Raw genomic sequence first — 22,888 nt, 5'->3', positions numbered from 1 at the left:
ATTACTTAAATTCACCCGCACGTGTAGAGCCTGCGTAGTTTTGCTGCTTTTTATTTATATAAGTGTCCCCTTTTGCGTTGACTGATATCTGTGTAATCACATGTGACAGGTATATATGTGTGTGTTGCTTTAAGAAACGATAGTTGGAAGTTAGCGCTTGTCCTCGTTGTTTCTTTGTCCGCTGTGCTCGTTTGCGCTAAAGTTTTAGCATATAGAACACCAACTAGCCCGCTCCCACACCTTGCTTAGAAGAGAAACTTGGGCTAGTTGGTGATTCATCATTGTGAAGGAAAAACAGCGCTATATGTATACGTGTGTCTTCCAATAATTTCATTTGCGAGTTCAGCATCTGTGTCGTGTTTCTTCCATAGTCCTCGTCCATTTTTAGCACTTTTTCCTTCACAATTATCTTGGCCTGCTTCTTTGTCTTCCAAATGAAGTTGAAGACGCTGACCTCGATTTTATCGAGGCTGTCCAGGTGCGACAGCCCGGTTCCCTCCATGTCACCGCAACAGTGGCGAATCAAGCCGAACGCAGCCGCCACTTCAGCAGAGGAGTACGCCGTGTAGCCGCTGCCTGTCCGGACGATCTTCGTCGCCACTTGAGCTGTCGACCTGGGTATCCCGGGTCCCTGCGACCGCAGCTACAATGTCCTCGTCAGCGAGGCTCGCAACAGCCTGAACATTGCAGTCTGCTTCCACGAAATCGCCGCAGACACTTCGGGTGGAACGACAGCCAGGAAGAGGGACAACAACTCACGAAACGCGTCGTATATATAAGCTCGTCGTGCCGTTTTCACCGGTTCCCGCAAGTTCCGCCGTCACAAAGCATGCCTTCTGGAAGCAGTTGGCCACTGTGTCTGTCTTCACGTCTCGCCAGGCTCCTGTCATCATTTGAACGGCACCAAGCAGGTCAACTTTCAGCTCGGTGCCCATGCGGAAGTTGACCAGCAGCCTATCAAGGAGTCGCCTCCTGTAGCCCACCTTGAAGGACTTGATGATGCCCTGGTCGAGCGGTTGCAGCTTCCCTGTCATGTTGGCTGGCAGAACTTCAGCTCGATGTTTTTGAGCTTGCAGGTGGCGTGGGGCCGAGCAGTTTTCCACAAGAAAGCAAGCGCGACACCTCGACTTGCCCATCTCGACGTCCCATGCTTGCAGCCATTCTGTGAACAGCTGACGCGTCATCCATGCCTTCTTGTTCGAGATGTATCAGACGGGAAGCTGCTTACAGTTCTTGAAACAGCGCGGTGCCCTTGCTTTCCCGATCAGAAAGGGCTGGAGCTTCCAAGACCCATCCATGTTGGCTGCCAGCAGAACGCTCACGCGGACTTTACTCATTTTGCCGCCGTGACACGTGCTACCCCGGATGTCGAGAGTCTTGCTCGGCAGCATTTGCCAAAATAGACCGGTCTCGTCGGCGTTGAAGATTTCCGTGGAAGAAAACTTTGTGGAGATTTTCGGCCATCCCATCATCCACTGCTGGATGTCCTGGCTGCTGACGATGTAGCGTTGCTTAAATCGGTGAAGCTATCCGGTGTTGTCGGTGAAGTTGTCTTCACAGAGTGCAGTGGCAAGCCATTTGACCTTAGCCATCAGCATTAGGCCATCCACGGGAATGTTTTTCGTGCACACTTCTAAGAACCAGGCATACAGAGCCTTTTCTACTTTCCCGTGAGCAGGAGCGCGCACACGACAGGCTCCCGATGTTCACTGCACTGCCTCCTTTGCCTTGATATTTGTCTTGTTCTGCAACAAGGTACTCAGTCTGCTCCATGGTAACTCGATGTCGTCCGCCACCGTCGAGCTTCTTGCGCCGCCTCAACACGCTGAATGGCCTTCAACTTCATCCCAAAGTCAAGGTTCTTGCGCTTCTTGATGCTGGCCATTGCTACACGAGAAGTCGAAAATTCAAGCAGTCTGCAGCGCCTTTGCACATCACGCACAGCATGCACGCAAAAGAGGAATGCAGTGGTATGCGAGAACTCATGGAAGTGGACATCGCCAACAAAGCGCTCACGATCAGTTGCGATGGTGGCGACGCTACCTGCAAGGGCAGCAGCGATGTACGAAAGGCGCGAACTGTGGCTGGCTGAGTAAATACGAAAGGCACGGGCTGTGGGTGGCTGATCAAAACTCACAAAACAGCAAAAAGAAAAAAGACGAAAGGAGGAGGCTGCCGGCTCCTTTGTTCCTGCTCTCCAAGCCGACAGTAACGCGGAAAAAGCACGAGAAAGAGAGAAAAAACGAGAAAAAAAGGAAGCCATTCCGCAAGTGGACAACCATGCCCAAAGGAGTACAGTCGAGCCCTCTTGCCCTCACGTTTTTCGAGTGTTTCGGGTGTCGGCGGAGGCGCGGTGCCACGAAGGTTGCGGGGCACAGCGAGTGCCGAAGCGCACCTTCCAGCTCGCATGGTGTTCTATACACCCGATGGCGGGTAAAAATAAATACCATTCGATATAAACGTGCCAATATCTATACTTTACAAAGGATTTTCAAGAAGATAATTTACGAGTTCGATATAGCCGAAAATTCGATATATGTGGGCATGGGGTCGGCAGAGGGGTGCAAAAGGGGCACTTGCCCCCCTCAAGCCACACCAGCACTTGCCCCCACCCAAGCTACACCAGTACTCTCACCCTCCCCCAGCCGCCATGCAACACTGTTTTGCACCCCCCAAGACAAAATCCTGCCGACGCTCCTGTATGTGGGTTCGATATATCCGTGTTTGACTGTATACACATACAGTAAAAGCTCGTTAATTCGACTCTCGTTAATTCGGAAAATCGGTTAATTCGGACACGTCATCTGGTCCCTGTAAATATACGCATCACTCTATGAGACTGGGCGCTCGTTATTTCGGACAGATTTGACCGCAAATCGGATAATTCGGCGACTTTCGGGCCGCTGGCGAGGCTCGAAAATGAAAAAAGAACAATTCGGAACAAAAGTGAAGCTCCAACGCAGCATCGCCATGGACATCAATTATCGACTTGGCTTGGATCGAGACTGGTTGAACGGCTTTTTTCGCGTGTGGGTTTTGTTGCTTTGTTCCCGTTGATGTGCTGCATCGTTGATCGCCGATTTATCGAGGAACGTTTCAGTACGGCTCCTTTAGCTTGATCTTTGCTGGTGCTTTTGTGCTGACTTCTCGTGCGACCGCACTCTCCGCCGATGGCAATGCCGGCGAAGCGGCCCAAGTACGAGGCCAAGGACTTCACCACCGAAGTAGAAATTTTGCGTGCTCTGAATAACGGGCTCTCCCGACAAGAAGTGATGAAGAGTGATGAAAGGGGATCCTTCAATCGGCGGCAACAAGCAAGGAACGAGTAACCGTACTTTTATCCCCCAACGTGACGGTAACAGAGCGCTTGCCCATCAACAATCTTCCCGTGGATCACCGTGCCAACCGAAAAACGTGGATGACGGGTGAAACTTTTGCGGTACTGCAGACATCATGCGAGCTGCTGAGCACCTTGAAGGGCTCAGAAAAATTGTGTCCGCGCGAATTTCCGCTCGAAAACAGACAAGCATCCGCGATTACTTTGTTAAGTAAAGGTATGTTGAAAAAACTCGTGCATTTATGGTGTTTTTTCGACCATTCGATAATTCGGACATTCGGTTAATTCGGACATTTTTTCCGGTCCCTAGAAATCTGAATTAACGAGCTTTTACTGTAGTAGCCTAAGCTAGTCGGCAAGCTGGTCTAGTTGTCGTCGAGGTCCACATTCTTCGCTTTCAGCCTGTGGAAGCTTTTCCTGGTCGACATGCAACTGAAGATCTCGTCCCTTTGTTTGTGCTACTCATGATCACGGGCCTCAAGGACGCAAGAAAGACGCAACCCAGCAATCTTCAGGAGGCGGAAAAACTTTCTCTTAACGTAAGCTTTCATAATGAAAGTGGCACATCACTAATTGCACTTTACTGGGAACAAATGCGACACACACCAGTTGCAGTTGCGCAGGATACCATCCAAACATGACACTGTGTCTGAACCATCTGACAGAGGGCTGCTGACAACTTCGTTTTGGTTTAGTTTTCAACTGGGACACGCAAGGACTTATTGAACTCATTTTATCGGAAAGAAGATATCTGTTAGATTCAATTTCTTTCAAAGGTTTGAATAAAACTTCATTAGTACTTCCTCCAAGATAATTGTGTGGCTGTCAATTTTTAAAATATAGTTTAAACTGCCTTCCTTGGAGCAGTTCAAGTTCACGCCACGGTCTCATTCATGCAGTCAGAATCTGGTTTTTGGGGCAAGATTGAGCACCCCTGCCGATATTCTTAGTTTTTTATTACAAAACAACATTACGTGGCCCCCCAATGTCGTATAATGGGGTTCCACTGTATTCATATAGTATCTCTTTATGATGATGAACGTCTTTTACAACAGAGGTATAAACAGTCTTGCTAAGTTGGCATAGAAATACTTACGCACTTAACATTAACATACCAACACATGTGGCACAAACTCGTGTTTCCCGGGTGTCGGACGGAGCAATGCGGCGCCTGCGGCTCGTATAAACAAAACCGAGCTGCGGGCGAATGCCGGGGGTCGGCACGTATATCAGCTGGCTTCGGCGGCGTTTTCCTAGAAGCGCGCCTTCGGAAACGCGTGGTGGTGTTGGCCGGAATATCTCCGTCAGCGCCTCGTACGACCGTGCCGTGGGCGCAAGCCATTGCGGGGGACTCGGACAGCGACGGCAGCGAGCGTCTGCTCAACGAACTCGGAGCTCAGATTTACGACTTCAAGTGCTCGCCACGGACTGCGGCTCTGCCGAGCTAAATGACCCGACGACTGCGGTGTTGTGCTCGCCGTGCTCGAACCGTGGGAACGTGACCTCCGCTCGAGAGTACCGTGCCTGAACTTGTGAAGACCCCGTGCAGCAGTGTTTTAAGAGACCTGAAGGGAGGGTCCGGGGGGAGAGGAATTTCGGAACGCGCCGAGTGCGCATCGGAATAAACGAACTGCATTTTACCCAGTCTAAGTCTCCTCTCATCAGCGACATAAGAGAGCCGGCTTTCTCGGTTCACACCGGAGAAAGGGGCAACACGAACTTCACTGGCGCAGTCTGACAGGATGTCCTGCTGAGAAGACTGGGGAAAACATCCATCCTGGTGGAAGAGCAGACACGGGCTGACTCCATGGTGACGGACTCATCTCGGGCGTGAGCACAAGAGGCCGTAGCCGCTACTGCTGGAAGCGCGGGGTGCGCAGGTGGGTGTCTCATTCCTCTATTGGCTCGCAGCTTGTTATGACCAGTGGGTATAACTTGCGTAGTGGCGGGGTTAGCGAAATGGAACCCGACCAGAGTGGGGGGCTGACGGATGTGGGCTCGAACGCCGAGATGACTAGGGTCACAGGAGAGCCTTCGGGAGGGTCAGGCTCTGACCATATGGCGATGTTACAAATGCAGCTCCGCATTACGGAAATGGAATTAGCAATGGAACGGCTTAGAAACAACAGTGCCAGTGCCGCCGCAAATGCTGAGAACGCAGAGGCAGCTCGGAGTGAGGATAGGAGGTTGAGGTACACGAGCCTTTTGAAGGACGTGTTGGTGCCCATGCCTGCTCAGGGATCACTCGTTCCATCGTGGTTTGACGACGTTGAGGCCACATTGATTGCTATGATGTGCCACGGGAGTGGAGAGCGGGGCTTCTTTTGCCTCGACTAAATGAGAGAGCCAGGGGCTTCCTCGTTCGACTCAGGGCGGTTGAAAGGAAGGATTTTGATATCCTTAAAGAAACCGTACTGAAAGGTCTCCGACTTTCTTCCGCTGAGTATCGCCGCCTCTTTACTCAATCGAAAAAGCGCCGAGATGAGACATGGCCCCAATTTGCAGTCAGGCTTGAAAATTACCTGATTTATTACCTTAATGGCTACAAAGTTGGCAGCGTCGAGCAGTTCAGAAATCTCATAGTAACGGACAGGCTTCGCGACACTCTGGGTGCGGAAGCCCGTTCATTCGTTATTCAAAATGAAACCCCGAGCAAAATAATGCTTCCTCTGGAGGTCGCTGAACTGGCAGAAAGCTTTGAAGAAAGTAAGAGAGGATCGGATAACTCAGGCGAGATAACGGGAGAGGGAGAGCCAAAATCACTCCCTGATGCACGCAGGACTTCAGTAGCGGCAAACAAAACCGACAAAAAGAGCAGAGGTTGCTTTGTTTGTAATTCCGTGGAGCATTTTGCGCGAGACTGCCCGACGGCGCGGGCAGCTAAAGCAAATTTGGTGCGGAAGGAAAATGCAGACAGTGACAGTGTAGTCGGTGTGGAGATGATTGCTCAGGAAAACGCTGTGAAAGCACCTATATTTCACTCTATCGAGACAATTGACCTTGCGTGCGGTCAGTCACAGTTTCAAGGCAGCATAGATTCCGGTGCCGAGATAAGCGTCATCAGGCTGTAGTGCCGGGATATCGACCAACGGGAACCAACCTAAAATTGACGGGCGCATTTGGTGAGCAGGCAATAGCCGAGTTAGCCTATGTTCCACTCAGATTGATTGGGAAACCCAGATACATTGGTCGCGAGGAAAGCGATAAGGGGATACTGTGCGCTGTCACTGATAAACTTGCAAGTGGGGTAGACGCGCTCATAACCCCAGGCACGTACGAGCAGTTACTGGAAGAAACTGCGGTTGTTCATGAACGCCCTGTCGTGGAGAAGGCGCAGCCGGAGGCTAAGGAAATGGTGAACCGATAGTTACCGCGGAAGTTGAGGCGGTGTGCATTGACGATGGGGCAAAGCAAACGGATCCGCTGGAGTGCGACGCGGATGTCGGTGAACGAGAGCGTTTCAGGCTAAGCCAGGTGGCTGATCCCAGCCTTAAAGAAGCGTGGGAACAAGCACGGGCGCGAACCCACGGAATGATTGTAATTGATGGGTTGCTGTACCATAAAGATAACGTGGCTGGTATGCCATGCAATAAACTGGTGCTGGCACAACCAAAACAGGCAGATGTACTGCGGTTAGCTCATGATTCGGGCTGGGCGGGTCACCTTGGCAAAAAGAAGACACTACAGCGGATTAAGACCGCTTTCTTTTGGCCCGATGTGTCAGGTGATGTCAAGCAGTACTGCCAGAGCTGTCACCAGTGCCAGAATAAAGCACGTGTGAGAACACGCGACAGGGTACCGATAGCTCCGATCACGAGGCAGGTGCTACAGACGATAGCTCAGGTGGGACCGACCGCTAATGCTGAAAAATGCAAGTTTGCACAGCAGGAAGTCAAGTACCTTGGCCTCATTTTAAGTTTAGGTAAACACGCACCCGACCCGGAAAGGGTTTTGGCGGTTCAAAACATTTCTCGGCCGCAGGACAAACGCGAACTGCGGAGCTTTTTCGGGCTGTGTAATTATTACCACGACTATGTGCTCGGGTACGCTACGTTAGTGTTGCCGCTAACCGATTTGACAGGGCGACGGGTCCCACAGCAAATACCCTGGAGCGACGCTGCACAAAAGGCCTTTGAAGGCATTAAGGAACAGTTAACAAGTGCGCCGACACTTCACGCGCCTGACGTAAGCAAGGGCTACATTCTGGCAACAGATGCATCCGATGTAGCTTTAGGAGCATGCCTTGCTCAAATCGATGAAAAAGGCAGGGAAATGCCCGTGGCTCTCCTCAGCAAGAAGCTAACGTCGGTCGAAACCCGTTCGGCCACGATTGAGCGCGAGGCTTATGCTGTTGTATGGGCATCACAACGTCTTGAGACGTGGCTTTTCGGTGCAAGTGTCACGGTGGTGACTGACCGCAATCCTCTAAAGTTCCTCACTTTGACGTCCCCTCAGAGTGCACGGCCGATGCGCTGGGCGCTGGCGCTGCAGAAGTTTTATGTTACGGTCATGCACAAAAAGGGTAAACTTAATGCGAACGCGGACGCGTTGTCTCGGCTGGCGAGCCCGCACTCGCTGGGGTAGGATATGAATGCATGCATTGGAATTATGCTGGTCATGGCACTGTGAGCTTTTAGCGGAGTGGTACATCCCTACTCTGCACTCCTTCCGTGTTTGACCTGTATTATCCAGCCTCTCCAGGAAGCAACAAATGTACCCGTTGGACATTGGTGTGTTGCATCACGAGACGTTTATGCAACACAGTGGCGGCGGAGGTGTCGGACGGAGCAATGCGGCGCCTGCGGCTCGTATAAACAAAACCGAGCTGCGGGCGAATGCCGGGGGTCGGCACGTATATCAGCTGGCTTCGGCGGCGTTTTCCTAGAAGCGCGCCTTCGGAAACGCGTGGTGGTGTTGGCCGGAATATCTCCGTCAGCGCCTCGTACGACCGTGCCGTGGGCGCAAGCCATTGCGGGGGACTCGGACAGCGACGGCAGCGAGCGTCTGCTCAACGAACTCGGAGCTCAGATTTACGACTTCAAGTGCTCGCCACGGACTGCGGCTCTGCCGAGCTAAATGACCCGACGACTGCGGTGTTGTGCTCGCCGTGCTCGAACCGTGGGAACGTGACCTCCGCTCGAGAGTACCGTGCCTGAACTTGTGAAGACCCCGTGCAGCAGTGTTTTAAGAGACCTGAAGGGAGGGTCCGGGGGGAGGAATTTCGGAACGCGCCGAGTGCGCATCGGAATAAACGAACTGCATTTTACCCAGTCTAAGTCTCCTCTCATCAGCGACATAAGAGAGCCGGCTTTCTCGTTCACACCGGAGAAAGGGGCAACACGAACTTCACTCCGGGGATTTTTTTGACAGAGATGAAAAATACATGGAACCAAAGCTATAAACAGCTTCGCCATAAAACAAAAGATAAGAACTCTAAGTAACATTCCACGAAATCATTTTTTTTTTCTATATAATGTGGAGCCACCTGGTGCTTTTGAGATCTGTGCCTGTCTGAGGAATATACATAACGGTGTGTTACCAAACAGCTCAAGCAGGGATCACGATTACTTTTCAGGGAACAAAAACATAACAACAATCATGCATTTCTTTCTCTTTTTTTAAGTGATAGTTCCCAAGGTGCTAACACTCCTTTCCTCAGAGCCTTTAGTTCATCACTTCTGTTAGTTCAAATTTCATTTAATTCAAATGCAGTAGGAATTCCTGTGAAAGTGAGATTAACATGCTTTTAATATGTTCAGTAAAGACATTCCCACCACTACTAATGGTAACATGAGGCCATGTGACCACCACTATTGGTCATTAATGGTCATGTGACCTGCTGGTGCCCTTGATGAGCACGTCCTTCCGTGCGGTAAATGTTTGAGGTGGCTGAGCACAATGTGGCCCGTGCATATGTGCGCACTTTATTGAAGAGCCCGATTTCATTTGGAAAATTAGTGGTTTTAATGCAGACCCCATGTTTTGTTTTTTCGTGAACTGCCTATAGACGCCGCATAGTTCAAATAGCCAGCAAGGGAGAGCATGCTCCCTTTCCACTCTCAAAGCTGCCACTATGATGAATACTTGTGCTTGTGGTCAAAGAGTGATCTCTTATGTCTATGGGCGTGTTGTGACACAACTGAGTGACTAAGCTGATGTTTACTGAAGTTTGCACTGTCAATAAACCATGCGCCTAAAACTCTTGATATCGCTATCAAGGCTTCTCTTTAGGGGTGAAACAATGTGATCTTTTGTGGCTGAACTGTATGCTTTCCTGGATGATATGTATGTCACCGTTTTTTTGTTTTAAAAAATGCACAAACGAGGATTTGTTGTATTCAATTTAACAAAAGTGCTTATACATTTGTGCTGAGTTGAAAGAAATGCCTGACAGTGAGAACAGTTGCGGTCTATCATTGAATAATCCATACCTGAAGGTTGTAGTCCCGCATGATCTTGACTAGAGAGTCCCGAAGCTGGGGAATGTCCAGCCCCGTGGGGATGCGCAAGATCAGCAAGATTGGATTGACATGCGCACCAATCTTGTGCAGCAATGTCGTGATGAAGGCTGCGCAAGGGCAAATGTGCTTTTAGCGTAGTGGCGATAAATATTTTTTTCATACTGCAAACAATCCTCACACACACCATAATTGAATAAAAGTGGCCAAACACTGGTACAGTTAAACCTTGCCATTCTTGGCAAGGTTTAAAATGCCATTCCTGGCATTTCTGGCAGCAGTGCTTGCGCACTGACTCACTTATCTCTTTCTGCTCTTACAGAACTAGGGTGCCTCTGCTGGGTCCACCGCACGTGTCATCAAGCAGGCTACCTCACCGAGCAAGACCACCAGGTGGTGCTGGCTTGTTCCCGCCAAAAAGTTGGTGGAACAAAGAAATCCGGGAAGCGATCGAGAGGCGACGTCAGGCATCACGGGAGCACAGACAGGCAAAAAAGGAGAAGCGGCCACAGGACGAAGTCAACCAAATATGGGAAATATATTTAGAGCAAAAATCCATTGTGCAGAAATTAGTCGAGGCAAAATTAAAGGTGAAAGTGAACGCTGGATGACAGAGATTCGCGAAAAGAAGAAGGCCGCGCCTAGGATTTTTTGGAGCCACCTAAAAGCGCTGGGTAGGAAGTCTGTCACAATGCAACAACATATGGTAGATGAAGGAGGAAATAAATTGGAAGGATATGAAGCGCTAGGTTACATCCGAAAGATAACAGCCGATTCGTTTAAAAAGGTCCCCCAGGGGATTCCCCCGGTGAGTAAAAGTACGCAAAGGAGTGCAACCGAAGAAGATGTAGTACTAGAGAATTTCAATTGGAAGAAGGCCGAAGGAAAAATTCCTAAGCGCACTACTCCGGCTTAGATGGGGTTCCCGTCAGCCTCATTAACGAACTCGGACATAACACTAAGAAGCACTGCTGAAAGCCGTAGAAAAGTGCTTACAGGAGAGGGAAATACCAGACAGTTGGAGAAAAGTAGAATGAACTTAATCTATAAAGGCAAGGGAGGAAAAGGATAACATTCGCTCGTATAGACCGCTAACAATTACATCGGTGCTAACAGGTTGGCGATGCAGGCAGTAAAATTAAAAATAGAAGCGTGGGTAGAACAAAATGATATTTTGGGAAACTTCAGAATGGATTTCGAATCGACAGGCGGTTAGACGATAATCTGTTTGTTCTTACCCAGTGGTATAAATCTAAAAGAAAAACAGGCCCTTATACGTAGCTTATCTAGATATCACCGGGGCGTATGACAACGTTAATCAGGAATTTTGTGGGATATATTGAAGGAAGTGGGCATAGGTGACTGTGTACAGCTTTTGAGGGAAATATACCGAGAATACAGTTTGTATAGAATGGGAAGGAAAGTAGCAAGGACAGCGTTGAAATTAGCAAGGGCTGAGACAGGGATGCCCTTTGTCCCCGCTGTTATTCATGCTGTACATGGCGAGAATGGAAAAAGCGCTAGAAGGTAGCAACATTGGATTTAATTTGTCACACAAACAGGTCGAGCGATGATTGAGCAGAAGCTTCCAGGTCTATTTTATGCTGATGATATTGTCTTATTTGCGGACAGTCAAGATGATATACAGCGACTGGCAGATATATGCGGAAGGGAGTGTGAGGCTCTAGGACTAGGATTTAGTGCAACAAAATGTGGATTGATGGTATTCAATGATCACGGAGACCATACGGTATTAATACAGGGCCAAAAAATACCGAGGGTAAGCGAGTACAAGTACCTCGGAGTATGGGTAAGATGGGGGATAGATATATGGAGGTACAAGAGAAGCATCGGTAGCAAAGGGAAAGAGGAATGCTGCAATTATGAAGCACAGAGCTTTATGGGGATACAATAGGTACGAGGTGCTTCGAGGGCTGTGGAAGGGTGTGATGGTTCCGGGGCTTACATTTGGGAACTCAGTGGTGTGCATGAAGTCAGAGGTGCAATCAGGAATGGATGTAAATCAAAGGACGGTGGGCCGCCTCGCGTTGGGCGCTCACGGGAAGACGACAAATGAGGCGGTAAGGGTGATATGGGATGGACAGGCTTTGAAGTGAGGGAAGCGCAGAGCAAAATGAGATTCGAAGAGAGGCTGAGGAAAATGAAGGAGTAGATGGGCAGAGAAGGTTTTCAGGTATTTGTATAGAAAAAGCGTTGACACGCAGTGGAGAAAAAGAACTAGGAGGCTCACCAGTAAATATACGGCTGGCAGTGCGGGCGATATGGCAACAAGGAGCATTAAGCGGAAGGTCAGAGAGGCGGAGAGGACTTATTGGATACAGCGATGGAAAGAAGCCGGCCCTGAGTAACTACCGAAAAGGAAAAACGAAATAAGGAGGGAAAGGTTTATGATAATTCAAGGGGAAGCGCTTTACTGTTTGAAGCAAGGTCGGGCTGCCTTAGAACGCGTAGTTATAAAGCGAGATTTAGTAACGAAGAAGAACATGTACATGCTGCGGGGGAACTAAGGAAACGATGGAACATGTACTGATTGAATGTGGCGATATTCACCCAGGTATACGTGTGGGCACGAGTCTACATGAAGCCTTGGGTTTTAGGGACAACAATGGAAAGCTGAACACACTCCGCGATAGAAATAAGTAAGAGACGGTTAGAGTATTGGTGGCAGAAAAGTAGAGATAAAGAACAAAAATAAATAATGGGGAAAAATAAGGTCATTCTGCTTAAGAGGCAGAGAGAGTGGACCGTGAATTTATATTTTTTGGTATAATAACATAGATTTAATCAATGTAGATAAGGTATTTGGCCAACATGAAACAAGGAAGCTTTCTTTTTTTTTTTTTTTTTTTCTTCGAGCCTGGTGGCAGACATGTCACCGCCCGTTTTAAAGGGGACGCTCATAGCATCCATCCATCCATCCACCACTACTGAAAGGTCGCCTTCACGGTGTGTCAACCAAGTTGGCATTTAAAAATTCCCCGAGTTTCCAGGTTTTCCTGAGTAATTTCGCTAAAATTTCCTCAGTGAGACAGATTTACCTGAAGACAGGCTGACACCTATGTCGCCCGATGATGTCACTCTTTATTATGCATGTTAACTTATACAGAATGACTTAATACTATTTCAATATTACAATTGATATAGTGAAGTCTAGTGAAGTCGATAAAATAAGCAATTTACTTCGTTATATCAAAATATTGTTAAACCGAAATTGGAACTGTTAGCAATGTATAATTGCCGAAGGATTCATTTTTGCACTGAAAATGCCATGAGAATGCTGGACTAATATGGCAGTTTGAAAAAATGACTTTTTTCTGTGAAAAACATATATTTTCTTGAAGCGGAGATCTGGCGACCACGATTTGATGCCATGCGGCGAAGTACTCAGCACAGCGCCGGTGCATCACGCGTAAGCAAAAGAATTGCATGTTTAATGCACCATTCTGCTCCCGCGGCTCGTCATCAAAACCTCGAGTGTTGCCCAGAGTAGTGCAACACCGATGCTGTCATGTTACCCGCCGAACAAATTGCTTTCCATAAGTCCGACGATAGTGCAACAAGGAAAACCATCGCACACTAGGAAAAAAAGCCACAGTTTCGCCACAAGAGTGAGGCAATGAATGTGATAGCAACAAATCGGAATGTTATATGAATAAGGTCTAGCAGCTCATTTCTTTAGGAAACGCAGCTGCTGCAGCAAGCGAAGTAACCCCATATGGCTTCCAAGGAAACTTTACTGTGATCAGAGCCCAAAACGTAAAAAGGTATGGCAGTCTGTTGATCCACTCGAAAGATATACGCGGCGCACGACGGCGAGCACCCACGCCCGGTGGTACAAAGTCACATTTCCTGCTGGATTCACAGCCCCACTCCCCCCTCCATTCCAGCTCATATCTCCATGCGCCTTTCATGAGAAGAGAGGCCAGCTCGTTTAATCTCTGCTCGAGTCCCATTCATCGGCAGGGCTCGCACGCTTTGCAGGGGCTATCACCTCCTGTGAAGTTGTTTGCGCCTGATGGAGCACGTATGTCTTGCGAATTAGCCGCAGTTAGCTTTAACGGCCGTGGAGCGAGAGGTGGCAGTGTGCTCGCGCAATGTAGGCTTAGCGCGGTGGCGCCGGCAGCGCCACCTGGTGGAAGAGAGGTTGGGCCGGCACACAAAAACAGCAGTGAGACCTCTTTGGGGTTTGGCAGCCTGCGCAGATGGACGTCTCCTGCGGTGGGTCCATGGAACGATACTGCGGCTCGTTTCCCGTGGACCCCTCGTGGTGAGTCGAATGTCGGTGACGCCGCATTCGCGGTACCATGTAGTGTGTTATGTTGCTTGTGTTTGTTATGTTTTCTCTATATTGTACTGGCATTATGTAAACATGTTGGTGTTACTAGTTAGTATTAGATCTAGCTGGCGAGCTCGTCGTGATGTAAAAGCAGTGTTTAATAAATGTACACTGGTTATTGCCTGAAAGCGTGAACTGTGCTGTGTGTTCCATGAGCGCGGCTCAGCTTCAGACACCACACTGGCACCCGACAGGGGCTCTTGGAGCATCGGACGACAGTTTTCGCGATTCGGGTCAACCTTGTTTGAGCTGGATTAGAGTAGGCCTAAGGGAGGTTTTCATCGCTAGCTCGGTGGCGTGCTTCTTGAAGCGAGGAGATCAATTGCTGTGGCGTGTTTGGACTTGTCGCACGTAAGAGTTTGTTTTTTTTGTCGCAAGTTGTTGTTTTCTTAAGACCGTTGTTGAGTGTTGGTACGGGAGCCACGTGGTCTGCATCCTGGGAGAGCGAGGCATAGAGCACGTGGTTTGTAGGCAAGCCTGAAGCGAGTTAGCATGGAAGCCTCGTAGGTGGTCCGAGTTTTCGTAAATAGCTTCTTGTATCTCTTTGACTCTGGGAGTCGTGGGTCAGGGAGCTCGCTAGCCAGGGGCCACGGGCATCATTGCTGACTGGTATTGTGGCTCGGCGCCGCGCAGTCATGACAATGTCAGGGATGGTGGGCGCCGATCGCTCGGTAAGTGCTGTGTGCGGCGAGTGAGTAGGGCCACCTCACAGAGCTGATGTCTCCTTGAGGGTGCCTTTCTGGCCTGTGCGGGGTGCTTGTTGGATGCCGGTTGTTGTTGAGTGACCCGTTAGGCCTAAGCCTCTGCAGAACTGCCTGTCGCACGTGGGACACAACCCATTGGATTGGGTGGAGGTTTCGCACTCTGCTTTCCTCATTCTATCTTGTGATGCACAAACTAGAAAAGCAACCTTTGTTTATTTTAACTGGGCATCTCAGCCACCACCGATGTCTTGCTAGCCATACTGACCATCGTGCCACATGGGCGATGCACCCGTAGCTCCATTTCCTTTGTCCTACTGCACTGTTTGTCGAGAGTGTTTTGAGGTAACAGTGGGATTGATGTCACCTGCGGATGGCTGCCTTCTGCACATCGTCTTCACCGCTGACCAGGAATGCGGTCGAGACATCTCTGGCAATGAACATGCCGTGACCTGCGCAGCTGCCTTCAATCGGCGCCATCATGAGTGCTGTTCGCAACCAGATGTGTGTTGGTGTGAACGACGCTATCTTGCGCCCACTGCCACGTTGCCGTTGCGGTTCCGGGACTGAGGTCAAGCGTCGAGTTAGTGCAGCGTTGTCAACCAGCGGCGTGTCGTAGTGCATGGACATCTTTAGGGAAATTTGTTGTTAGGGCCTTGAGTTGCCTTCTTTTGTAGAGCTTGTATGCTGTTTTTTTTAAGTTGTTTACCGGGATAGTGTGATTTAAGGTTGGCGGCATGTGGGGGTGCTATCACCCCCTGTAATGTCGTTGCGCCTCATGGTGCACGCGCGTCTCACGGATTAGCTGCAGTTAGCTTTAATGGCCGCCAAGCAAGAGGTGGCACGTGCGCACGCGATGTAGGGCTTAGCACGGTTGCACCAACAGCGTTGCCTGCAGAAGAGAGGTTGGGCTGGCGCAAGAAAACAGCAGCGAGCCCTGTCTGGAGTTTGGCGGCCTGCGCAGACGGACGTCTCCCGCAGTGGGTCCACGGGGACGATACTGCAGCGTATTTTCCGTGGACCTCTCATGGCGAGTCGAACGTCAGTGACGCCGCATTCGTGGTACCAGGAACATGCTTATGTGCTTGTGTCTGTTATGTTTTGTGCATTGTATTTGCACTCGCAAGTGTGTTGGTGTTACTAGCTATATTAGTTTGGCTTGCGAGCTTGTTTGATGTAAAAGCAGTGTTTAATAAATGTACATGTGGGTTGCCTGAAGGTGTGAAGTGTCCCGTGTGTTCCATGAGCATGTCTCATCTTCAGACCTCAGAGCTTTTACGCACATAGAAATCCGATGCACGGAGACGATGTTATCGATTTTGGACTTCATAGGAAGATGAAGGTGACGGCAAAAATTCATCGGAGTGTCCATATAAAGTAAAAAAAGCAAACACAGCTGCTGCTAAGATGTACGAAAGCACGGCGACAACCTGATTACGGCAGATCATTTATGGTGGCCGCGTGTTCTGTTTCGCGACATCGCGCGCCTAATCGAGAAAGTGCGAAACCGCACCTGCGTCGCAAATTTGGGTAGCAGCTATGCATTGCTTAACAGAAGTCTTGTATCGGCTTTTCGCAAAACTACATAATGAGATAGCCAGCGGTGCGTGCTGCAACTACGGCAGCTCCCAAAAATATTGGTGGACTGCTTAAACTTGTTGCAGGAGTGTCCTCACCGAAAAAGAAAAAAGAAAAGAAATAGGTACTTTCAGTTGCCGTAAATGCACTGTCAGTCACGATTTCTCATCTAGAAATTTTGTATTCTTCCACAGACCAAAATAGGCTTCCTCGGAGCTCGAGTCACAGAAAGTGAGCTATCTGATATCCTGGAACAAGCATCGTCGTCGTTTTTTCTAGCCGATCGGGATGTCTTGCAAGATACCAGCCTTGTCAGCGACATGCTATCCTGAATGATCGCAATCGCTTGCAAGATAACTGAGAGCTCGTACATCTATTACTACTGCCTCTACGGCTACTCATGCCTGTTACTTACGGAACTACAGTGCATAGTCACAGAACACTTAAACAGCAGTGCGCGATACAATATGTTGCCATGGTTCTTGCATACTATGCATCAGCCTGGTTCTCTCCTACTCCGCTGCTCTGAAGGCGAGGCAAGCATCGAGGTACGCCCTTTCCTCGCAGCAGCAGCAGCTGCGTGATTTGAAAAATGCACCCACAAAATCTCGAGCCAACGTTACCGCGACTTTCGTTCTGGTTCAATACAGTTACAGCGCATTTTCCCTGATGGCAGCCCAAATTCCCCGAATTTTCTCAGAGTATTTCCAGAATATTTAAAATCCCTGAGAATTCCGGTTTTCGCAGTTGGTAGACACCCTGCTTCACCTACCATGGACCATTCTTGGCATTTCTGACAGCAGCAGCAGCAGAGCTCGTGCACCGACTCATGCATTTCTTTCTGCTCGTACAGGATAGTTACGAATGAATATAGTTATCTGGTTGCTGTCGCTAGTACCACAAACTGTTTTGTTACACGACTTGCATCTTTTGTTTTCTGTTTCTAGTATTTTTTATGTAGTTGAATGCTGTTAGCAATGCCCACCTGTGCTGAGACAAGATCTTCGTGACAATGAAGACCTCTGGTATTAACGTGCTGAGGTTTAAGAAATGTGGACTGCCTAGAGCAGAGTTTAAAATTTTTAATGATCTGGTGGAGAAGCTGCACAGTGAAAAGGCCTCACTCATGGCTGAAAACTGCGGCACAAAGCCACGTCTATTCAGGGCCGGGGTTCAAGTCAGCCGCACCTGCCATGGCCAGCAGTGTCCGGGCAGCACATTCGGGCCGAGCCCCTGGCCATGGCCCGAGCTTTGCACCAAACGCAAACTTTGTCATCGCTTCCTTTTCTCTAAGGCGGCATCCCTCTTGCGGCCATCCCCATAAAACGAAGCCCTTAAAACTGAGGACTGTTCACTTTCTCGCAAATGCTCTGAGCTCGAGCAGTACTTGTGCATTGACACTGAGATCAGCGTTATCCGCTGCACTCAGGGTGAGAGCTGTGGCTATGATGGAGCCAGTTGGCAGGAAAATAGTATGTACTGTGACTTGCTCTGACCTTGATAAAGTTCACTGAGTCTTCACTAAAGATAAAAACAATTTTTGAACTTATTCTCTGCCCTGATGAGACGCGCAAAGAGGAATTCTAGTGAACTAAACATTGTAGAAAGTGGTAATAACACTAGAAAAAAGTGGGAAAAAAATAAACACCTTTTAAACTGAAACACCCAGGACGTCATATCGAGAATCATTCATGATAAAAGCCTTGACGGAATCCGCTGACGTGGCCAATGCCTTTTGTGATGCCTTCTTCATCACTACCCTTATTCTACCTCATGCTGTAACACGTATTTTAACTAGAGCTGTGCGAATAGCAAAATTTGAGTGCGAAGCGAATTCGAATATTGAAGTGTGAATGTGAATCGAATCGAATATTTTTCGAATATTTCAAGAATTTTTTTCGATTACTTCGAAGCGAAATTGCAGAAAAAAAAGTTAGAGAGGATTCCTAAGCATATTCTTATGAGATAGCAAGATGAAAGTGTTTCTTTTCACTAGGTTGATGAAGTGCTGGTGGGGTGGTGTTTCATAGTTGTCTTATCAAGAATGAGGCAATGTAGAGGCCGAATTGTATTTATGTGCATGATTTGGTGCAACCAAAGTGTTGCCGACAACACTTTACACGTGATAGGCAAAGATATCATTTCCTCAGCCTCTCCTCCTCTTTCAACTTCTGTGGAAGCCCAACTGATGTGGCGGACAAGGGCGTGCTCTCTTCAAGTCCGGAGTTCCAAATCTGCCTCGTAGACGTCGATATAAGAACATCTGAAGTTTTGGATACTAAAAAGCTTCGGCGTCCGATTTTTCGGACTTCCTGCCCAAATTTCAGGTCCAAAACAGCATTAATTGAGCCCCCACCTCTGCCACATCTTTCATCTCCATGTTGGGACCAGCTTTTCCGCAATTCCGGGAAGTGATGAGGTGAAGTATATTGAAAATCTAGGAACCACTTCAATCGGTCGTTGACTGTGTCTTGGCAAAGTTCGACCGTAACGGAGCTTGAAAGACAGCTTTGCCGCAATATCGGGGTGTGATGAGGTGAAGCATATTGAAAATCTAGCAACCACATTTAATCGGACGTTGACTGTGTCTTAACAAGGTTCGACCGTAACGGAGCTTCAAAGGCAGCTTTGCCGCAATGCCGGAATGTGATGAGGTGAAGCATATTGAAAATCTAGGAACCACTTCCAATCGGACGTTGACTGTCAAGGTTCGACCGTAACGGAGCTTGAAAGGCAGCTTTGCCGCAATACCGGGGTGTGATGAGGTGAAGCATATTGAAATCTAGGAACCACTTCCAATCGGACGTTGACTGTCTTAGCAAGGTTCGACCGTAACAGAGCTTGAAAGGCAGCTTTGCCGCAATACGGGTTGTGATGAGGTGAAGCATATTGAAAATCAAGGAACCACTCCCAATCGGACGTTGAGTTGTGTCTCGGCAAAGTTCGACCGTAATGGAGCTTGAAAGACAGCTTTGCCGCAATACGAGAGTGTAATGAGGCGAAGCATATTAAAAATCTGAAGGGGTCACTTCACTCGGACGTTGACTGTACCTGTTTTTGGGAAGTTGGAATAGTTCGAATAGTAAAATTCTAGTGTGAATCGAATCGAACAGCAAACACTATTCGAAAAATATTTGAAATTTCGAATATTCGCACACCCTAATTTTAACTCCTACCCACCATTTTCTTTTTTCCCTACCAACCCTGATAAACTAATTTTGATAATTCGGAACCTTAGAGCTATGGCTGCTGCCCTCGATAATATAATGCTCACTATATTAAAATGACTGTGCAACATAGGGCGAGCATTCTATCTTATCATTAACCTCAATTTTGAAACTGGTGTTCTTCCAGATGAACTCCAACACGGCCGAGTAATTCCTGTTTCAAAAAAAGTGATGGCATGCTCATGCAAGATTATGGACCCATTTGGGTCCATTTTTTAATTAAGTTATTGAAAAAGCTTATTGAAAACATCTGACAAAATACTTAAATAAATGTATTCTTCCCCTTTTCAGTTTTCAGCACTTGCAGCACTAAGTGATTACCTTAAAAAAGCGATAGACGAAGGTAAACTTGAAGCCCCTATATTCATTGATCTATTCAAAGAATTTCACACTGTTAATCACACAATTTTTGCTAAACTTGAAGACATTGGAAAACTAGTATACCAGTACTACTAATCTGCAGTTACTACAAGACAGAAAACAAGTCTTAACATATTTGGATTTTACCCAAAAGAGGCAACAACTAGTATGGGTAGTATAATAAACTATATATAACATGATTTCTTGCAAATTAAACATCTCCTTGGAACGAAACGAGCAGCACAAGGTTTTTTGAACGCTATATGAACAATCCACGTCGACTTAATATTTCCTTGTAGTGTCTGTCCTTAAGAAGGAAAGTGGGTCTAGAGACTGAAAATCGTGAAAGAGATCAGTTGTGAGGAAGGAACAGCAGTACAAATGGACGACACAGTAAAGGGATGAGCAAGCTGCCAAAAGTGGCACGAGGTCATCATCATGAGTTGGAGGGCAGATGGTTGCGAGGAAAATGACATGAGATAGCGATACGAAGCGATAATAATTTTGTGGCGTTCACGTGCAAAAACGATGATATGATAATGAGGCATGCTGCAGTGGAGGGGGCTCGGCAATTTCGATGATCTGGTGTTCTTAACGCACGCTGACATTGCACAGTACTCTTGGATTCCCGTCCATCAGAATACGACCACCGCAGCCGGCATTGAAGCCATGATTTTTGGGTCACCACTGTGCGACCACAGTAGAGGAACGGAGTGAAGAGTGAGTATGTGCACACATCGTGAGAGTGAAAGGAAGAGAGCTGGAGGGAATTTAGGAGGAGACATTACAAGAAAATAAAGTGCCGAAATAAATCAAGCAATCCTATCACAGTTTTCTGAAAATGTTATCTTTGGATTCTGCAGCTACTATTTATAGGAAGCTCATGTCCAAGTTTGGGCAGCGCCGTCCGCCGCCCCAGCGGAGAGAGACTCAACTACCGGTCACTCAGAGCGGTTGAGCTTGCTTGGTTTTCCCATTGCCGCGTGGAAAAACGTAGTTCTTGAGGCTCTTATCTCGCATTTTTCTTTCTATGGCTGCCGCTCTTTCATCATCGGAAAGCACACATCATCCTGCTGAATTGTTAAGTGTCACACAAGTTTAAGAATGACCAAGAGCCAAACACTGCCTGTCACCGTGTTCCGTGCAAGTGGTGCGGTAGAAGAGGTGGCAAGAGTGGATTATGGCAGTCAACACATCAAGCGATGCTTTCACAGTCTTGTCATCTTAATGTAATTTTTGTCATACACAGTGTTATCAACTCCTAACTGGGAGAAACACGATGGCTGTGCTCAAGGGAAGTGCGTATGTGAACCGAAGGTACAACAAAAAAGGTAGCCACTGTACATTTCAAGTGTGCACTGGCTTTTCAGAGTCAACCAGGCTACCCTTTCGTAATGTGACAGCAGCGGAGCGTGTTCGCGCAATACACCACAGTTTAAATACCGTACAGTGAGCACCACAAGTGTTTTATTTTGGTGGTGGTACATTTCCCTTCGCCGCTCAATGTAAATGAATTAAGCAGCATGTTTACATTGAGCGTTTATGTTGGCCTTGCACGCAACACGCCATGATTGTTTGGTGGCTGATATGTTGCGCTGCTTAGCTCGAGGCCGTGGATTCGATTCCCTCATTCGCCAGCTGCATTACGATGGGAGCGAAATGTAATAACACCTGTGTACTTAGATTTAGGTGTACTTTAAAGAACATAACATTACCTCGTTACCTTTCGAGAATGTTATATGCTACCATATACTGCGCTCATCACTCACGTAATACTGTTAAAACATTGCAAGGGTGTACGTAACCACTGAAGTTCTCACCCTCAATTTAGACAACTGAGCACTGAGTGTAAGGACCTCCTCCCACCTTAACAAATGTGCCCCTCATTTGCCCAGAGAAAGCGTACTCACGTGGCTTGTCGAGTGAGTACTCGATAAGATCCGCCCAGAGTTCCGAGTCGTCATGCTCCTTGCAGAAAGCGATGGCTTGGTGGACGTCTCCCAGCTTGTCCATGATCTGGTGAAGAGCCTCCTTGGTGTTGCCCATGCGTTCTGCACAGTCATGTTGATAAAGTCCTTTCTTCAGGAAGTAAAGGAGAGAGGACATTTATTTGCTCTACTGTACTTTTACATTTTTGCCCAGAAAGGTTCAACCAAAATGTAGAGGTGCACCATAATTTAGGGTGAAATCATCCCTGAAATACTGTAAACCTCATTCAAATGATACATGCTGTTTCCTGGACCTTCACTTCCAGCGAACCTGGCAGTAGACAGACTTTGCAGTTCATGACCAGACCTGAGAAAGTCTCCAAGCTCATGTTTCGTTTCTGAGGATAGAACCTGAGCATTACACTGTTGCGATGGCCAGCTTGCCTTTAAGCTGACCTTCACTCCAGTGTTCATGAGTGGACATGCTGCAAGGCTGCGGCGTGCGTATGCCGCTACGTTCAAGTGGCGCACTCGGCGCCATCGATGTGTGCAGCAGTCGTAAACGCCCACCGCGCTACCGCTATTTTCGAGAGTTGCGGGAAAGCTCGCCGCCTGTCAACGGAGCGCGGCGGGAAAGCTCGCGCCTGTCAACGGAGCGCGGGCGGTTTGGGGTGGCCGAGTTCGATATATCCATTATACGTCAAACTTCGTTCGAAATAAAAAATTAAAAATGCATGCGATTTCCCATGTGATATAGGAACCGTTCGATATAGGCAATAATTCGATATGTCCGTGTTCGATATATCGAGGTTTGACTGTATTTGTACGATTTGGCTGGTGGGCACGCCATTATGTAAAAGGTGCCAACAAACATCCATGTGTTCATTACATTATAATGTGGACTGCGTCCGTTTGTTCCACGAGTGGCTGAATAGACACCAG

General features: G+C 48.1%; 1 protein-coding gene across 1 annotated transcript in view; it reads right to left on the bottom strand.

Moving 5' to 3' along the window:
- LOC119378285 (vacuolar protein sorting-associated protein 41 homolog) overlaps nucleotides 1-22,888 on the bottom strand; it is a gene marked incomplete at its 5' end in the record, with an annotated part of 61,918 nt that overhangs the window by 27,357 nt on the left and 11,673 nt on the right. Inside the window, 2 exon segments of the mRNA XM_037647472.2 lie at nucleotides 9,769-9,905; nucleotides 21,929-22,069. Coding sequence (XP_037503400.2) covers nucleotides 9,769-9,905; nucleotides 21,929-22,069 — 278 coding nt within the window.

Source organism: Rhipicephalus sanguineus, unplaced genomic scaffold (genome assembly GCF_013339695.2).
Source record: "Rhipicephalus sanguineus isolate Rsan-2018 unplaced genomic scaffold, BIME_Rsan_1.4 Seq762, whole genome shotgun sequence".
Taxonomy (NCBI): Eukaryota; Metazoa; Arthropoda; class Arachnida; order Ixodida; family Ixodidae; genus Rhipicephalus; species Rhipicephalus sanguineus.
Note: the sequence above shows the minus strand (reverse complement) of the source record. Positions and strands in the feature narration are given on the sequence as shown.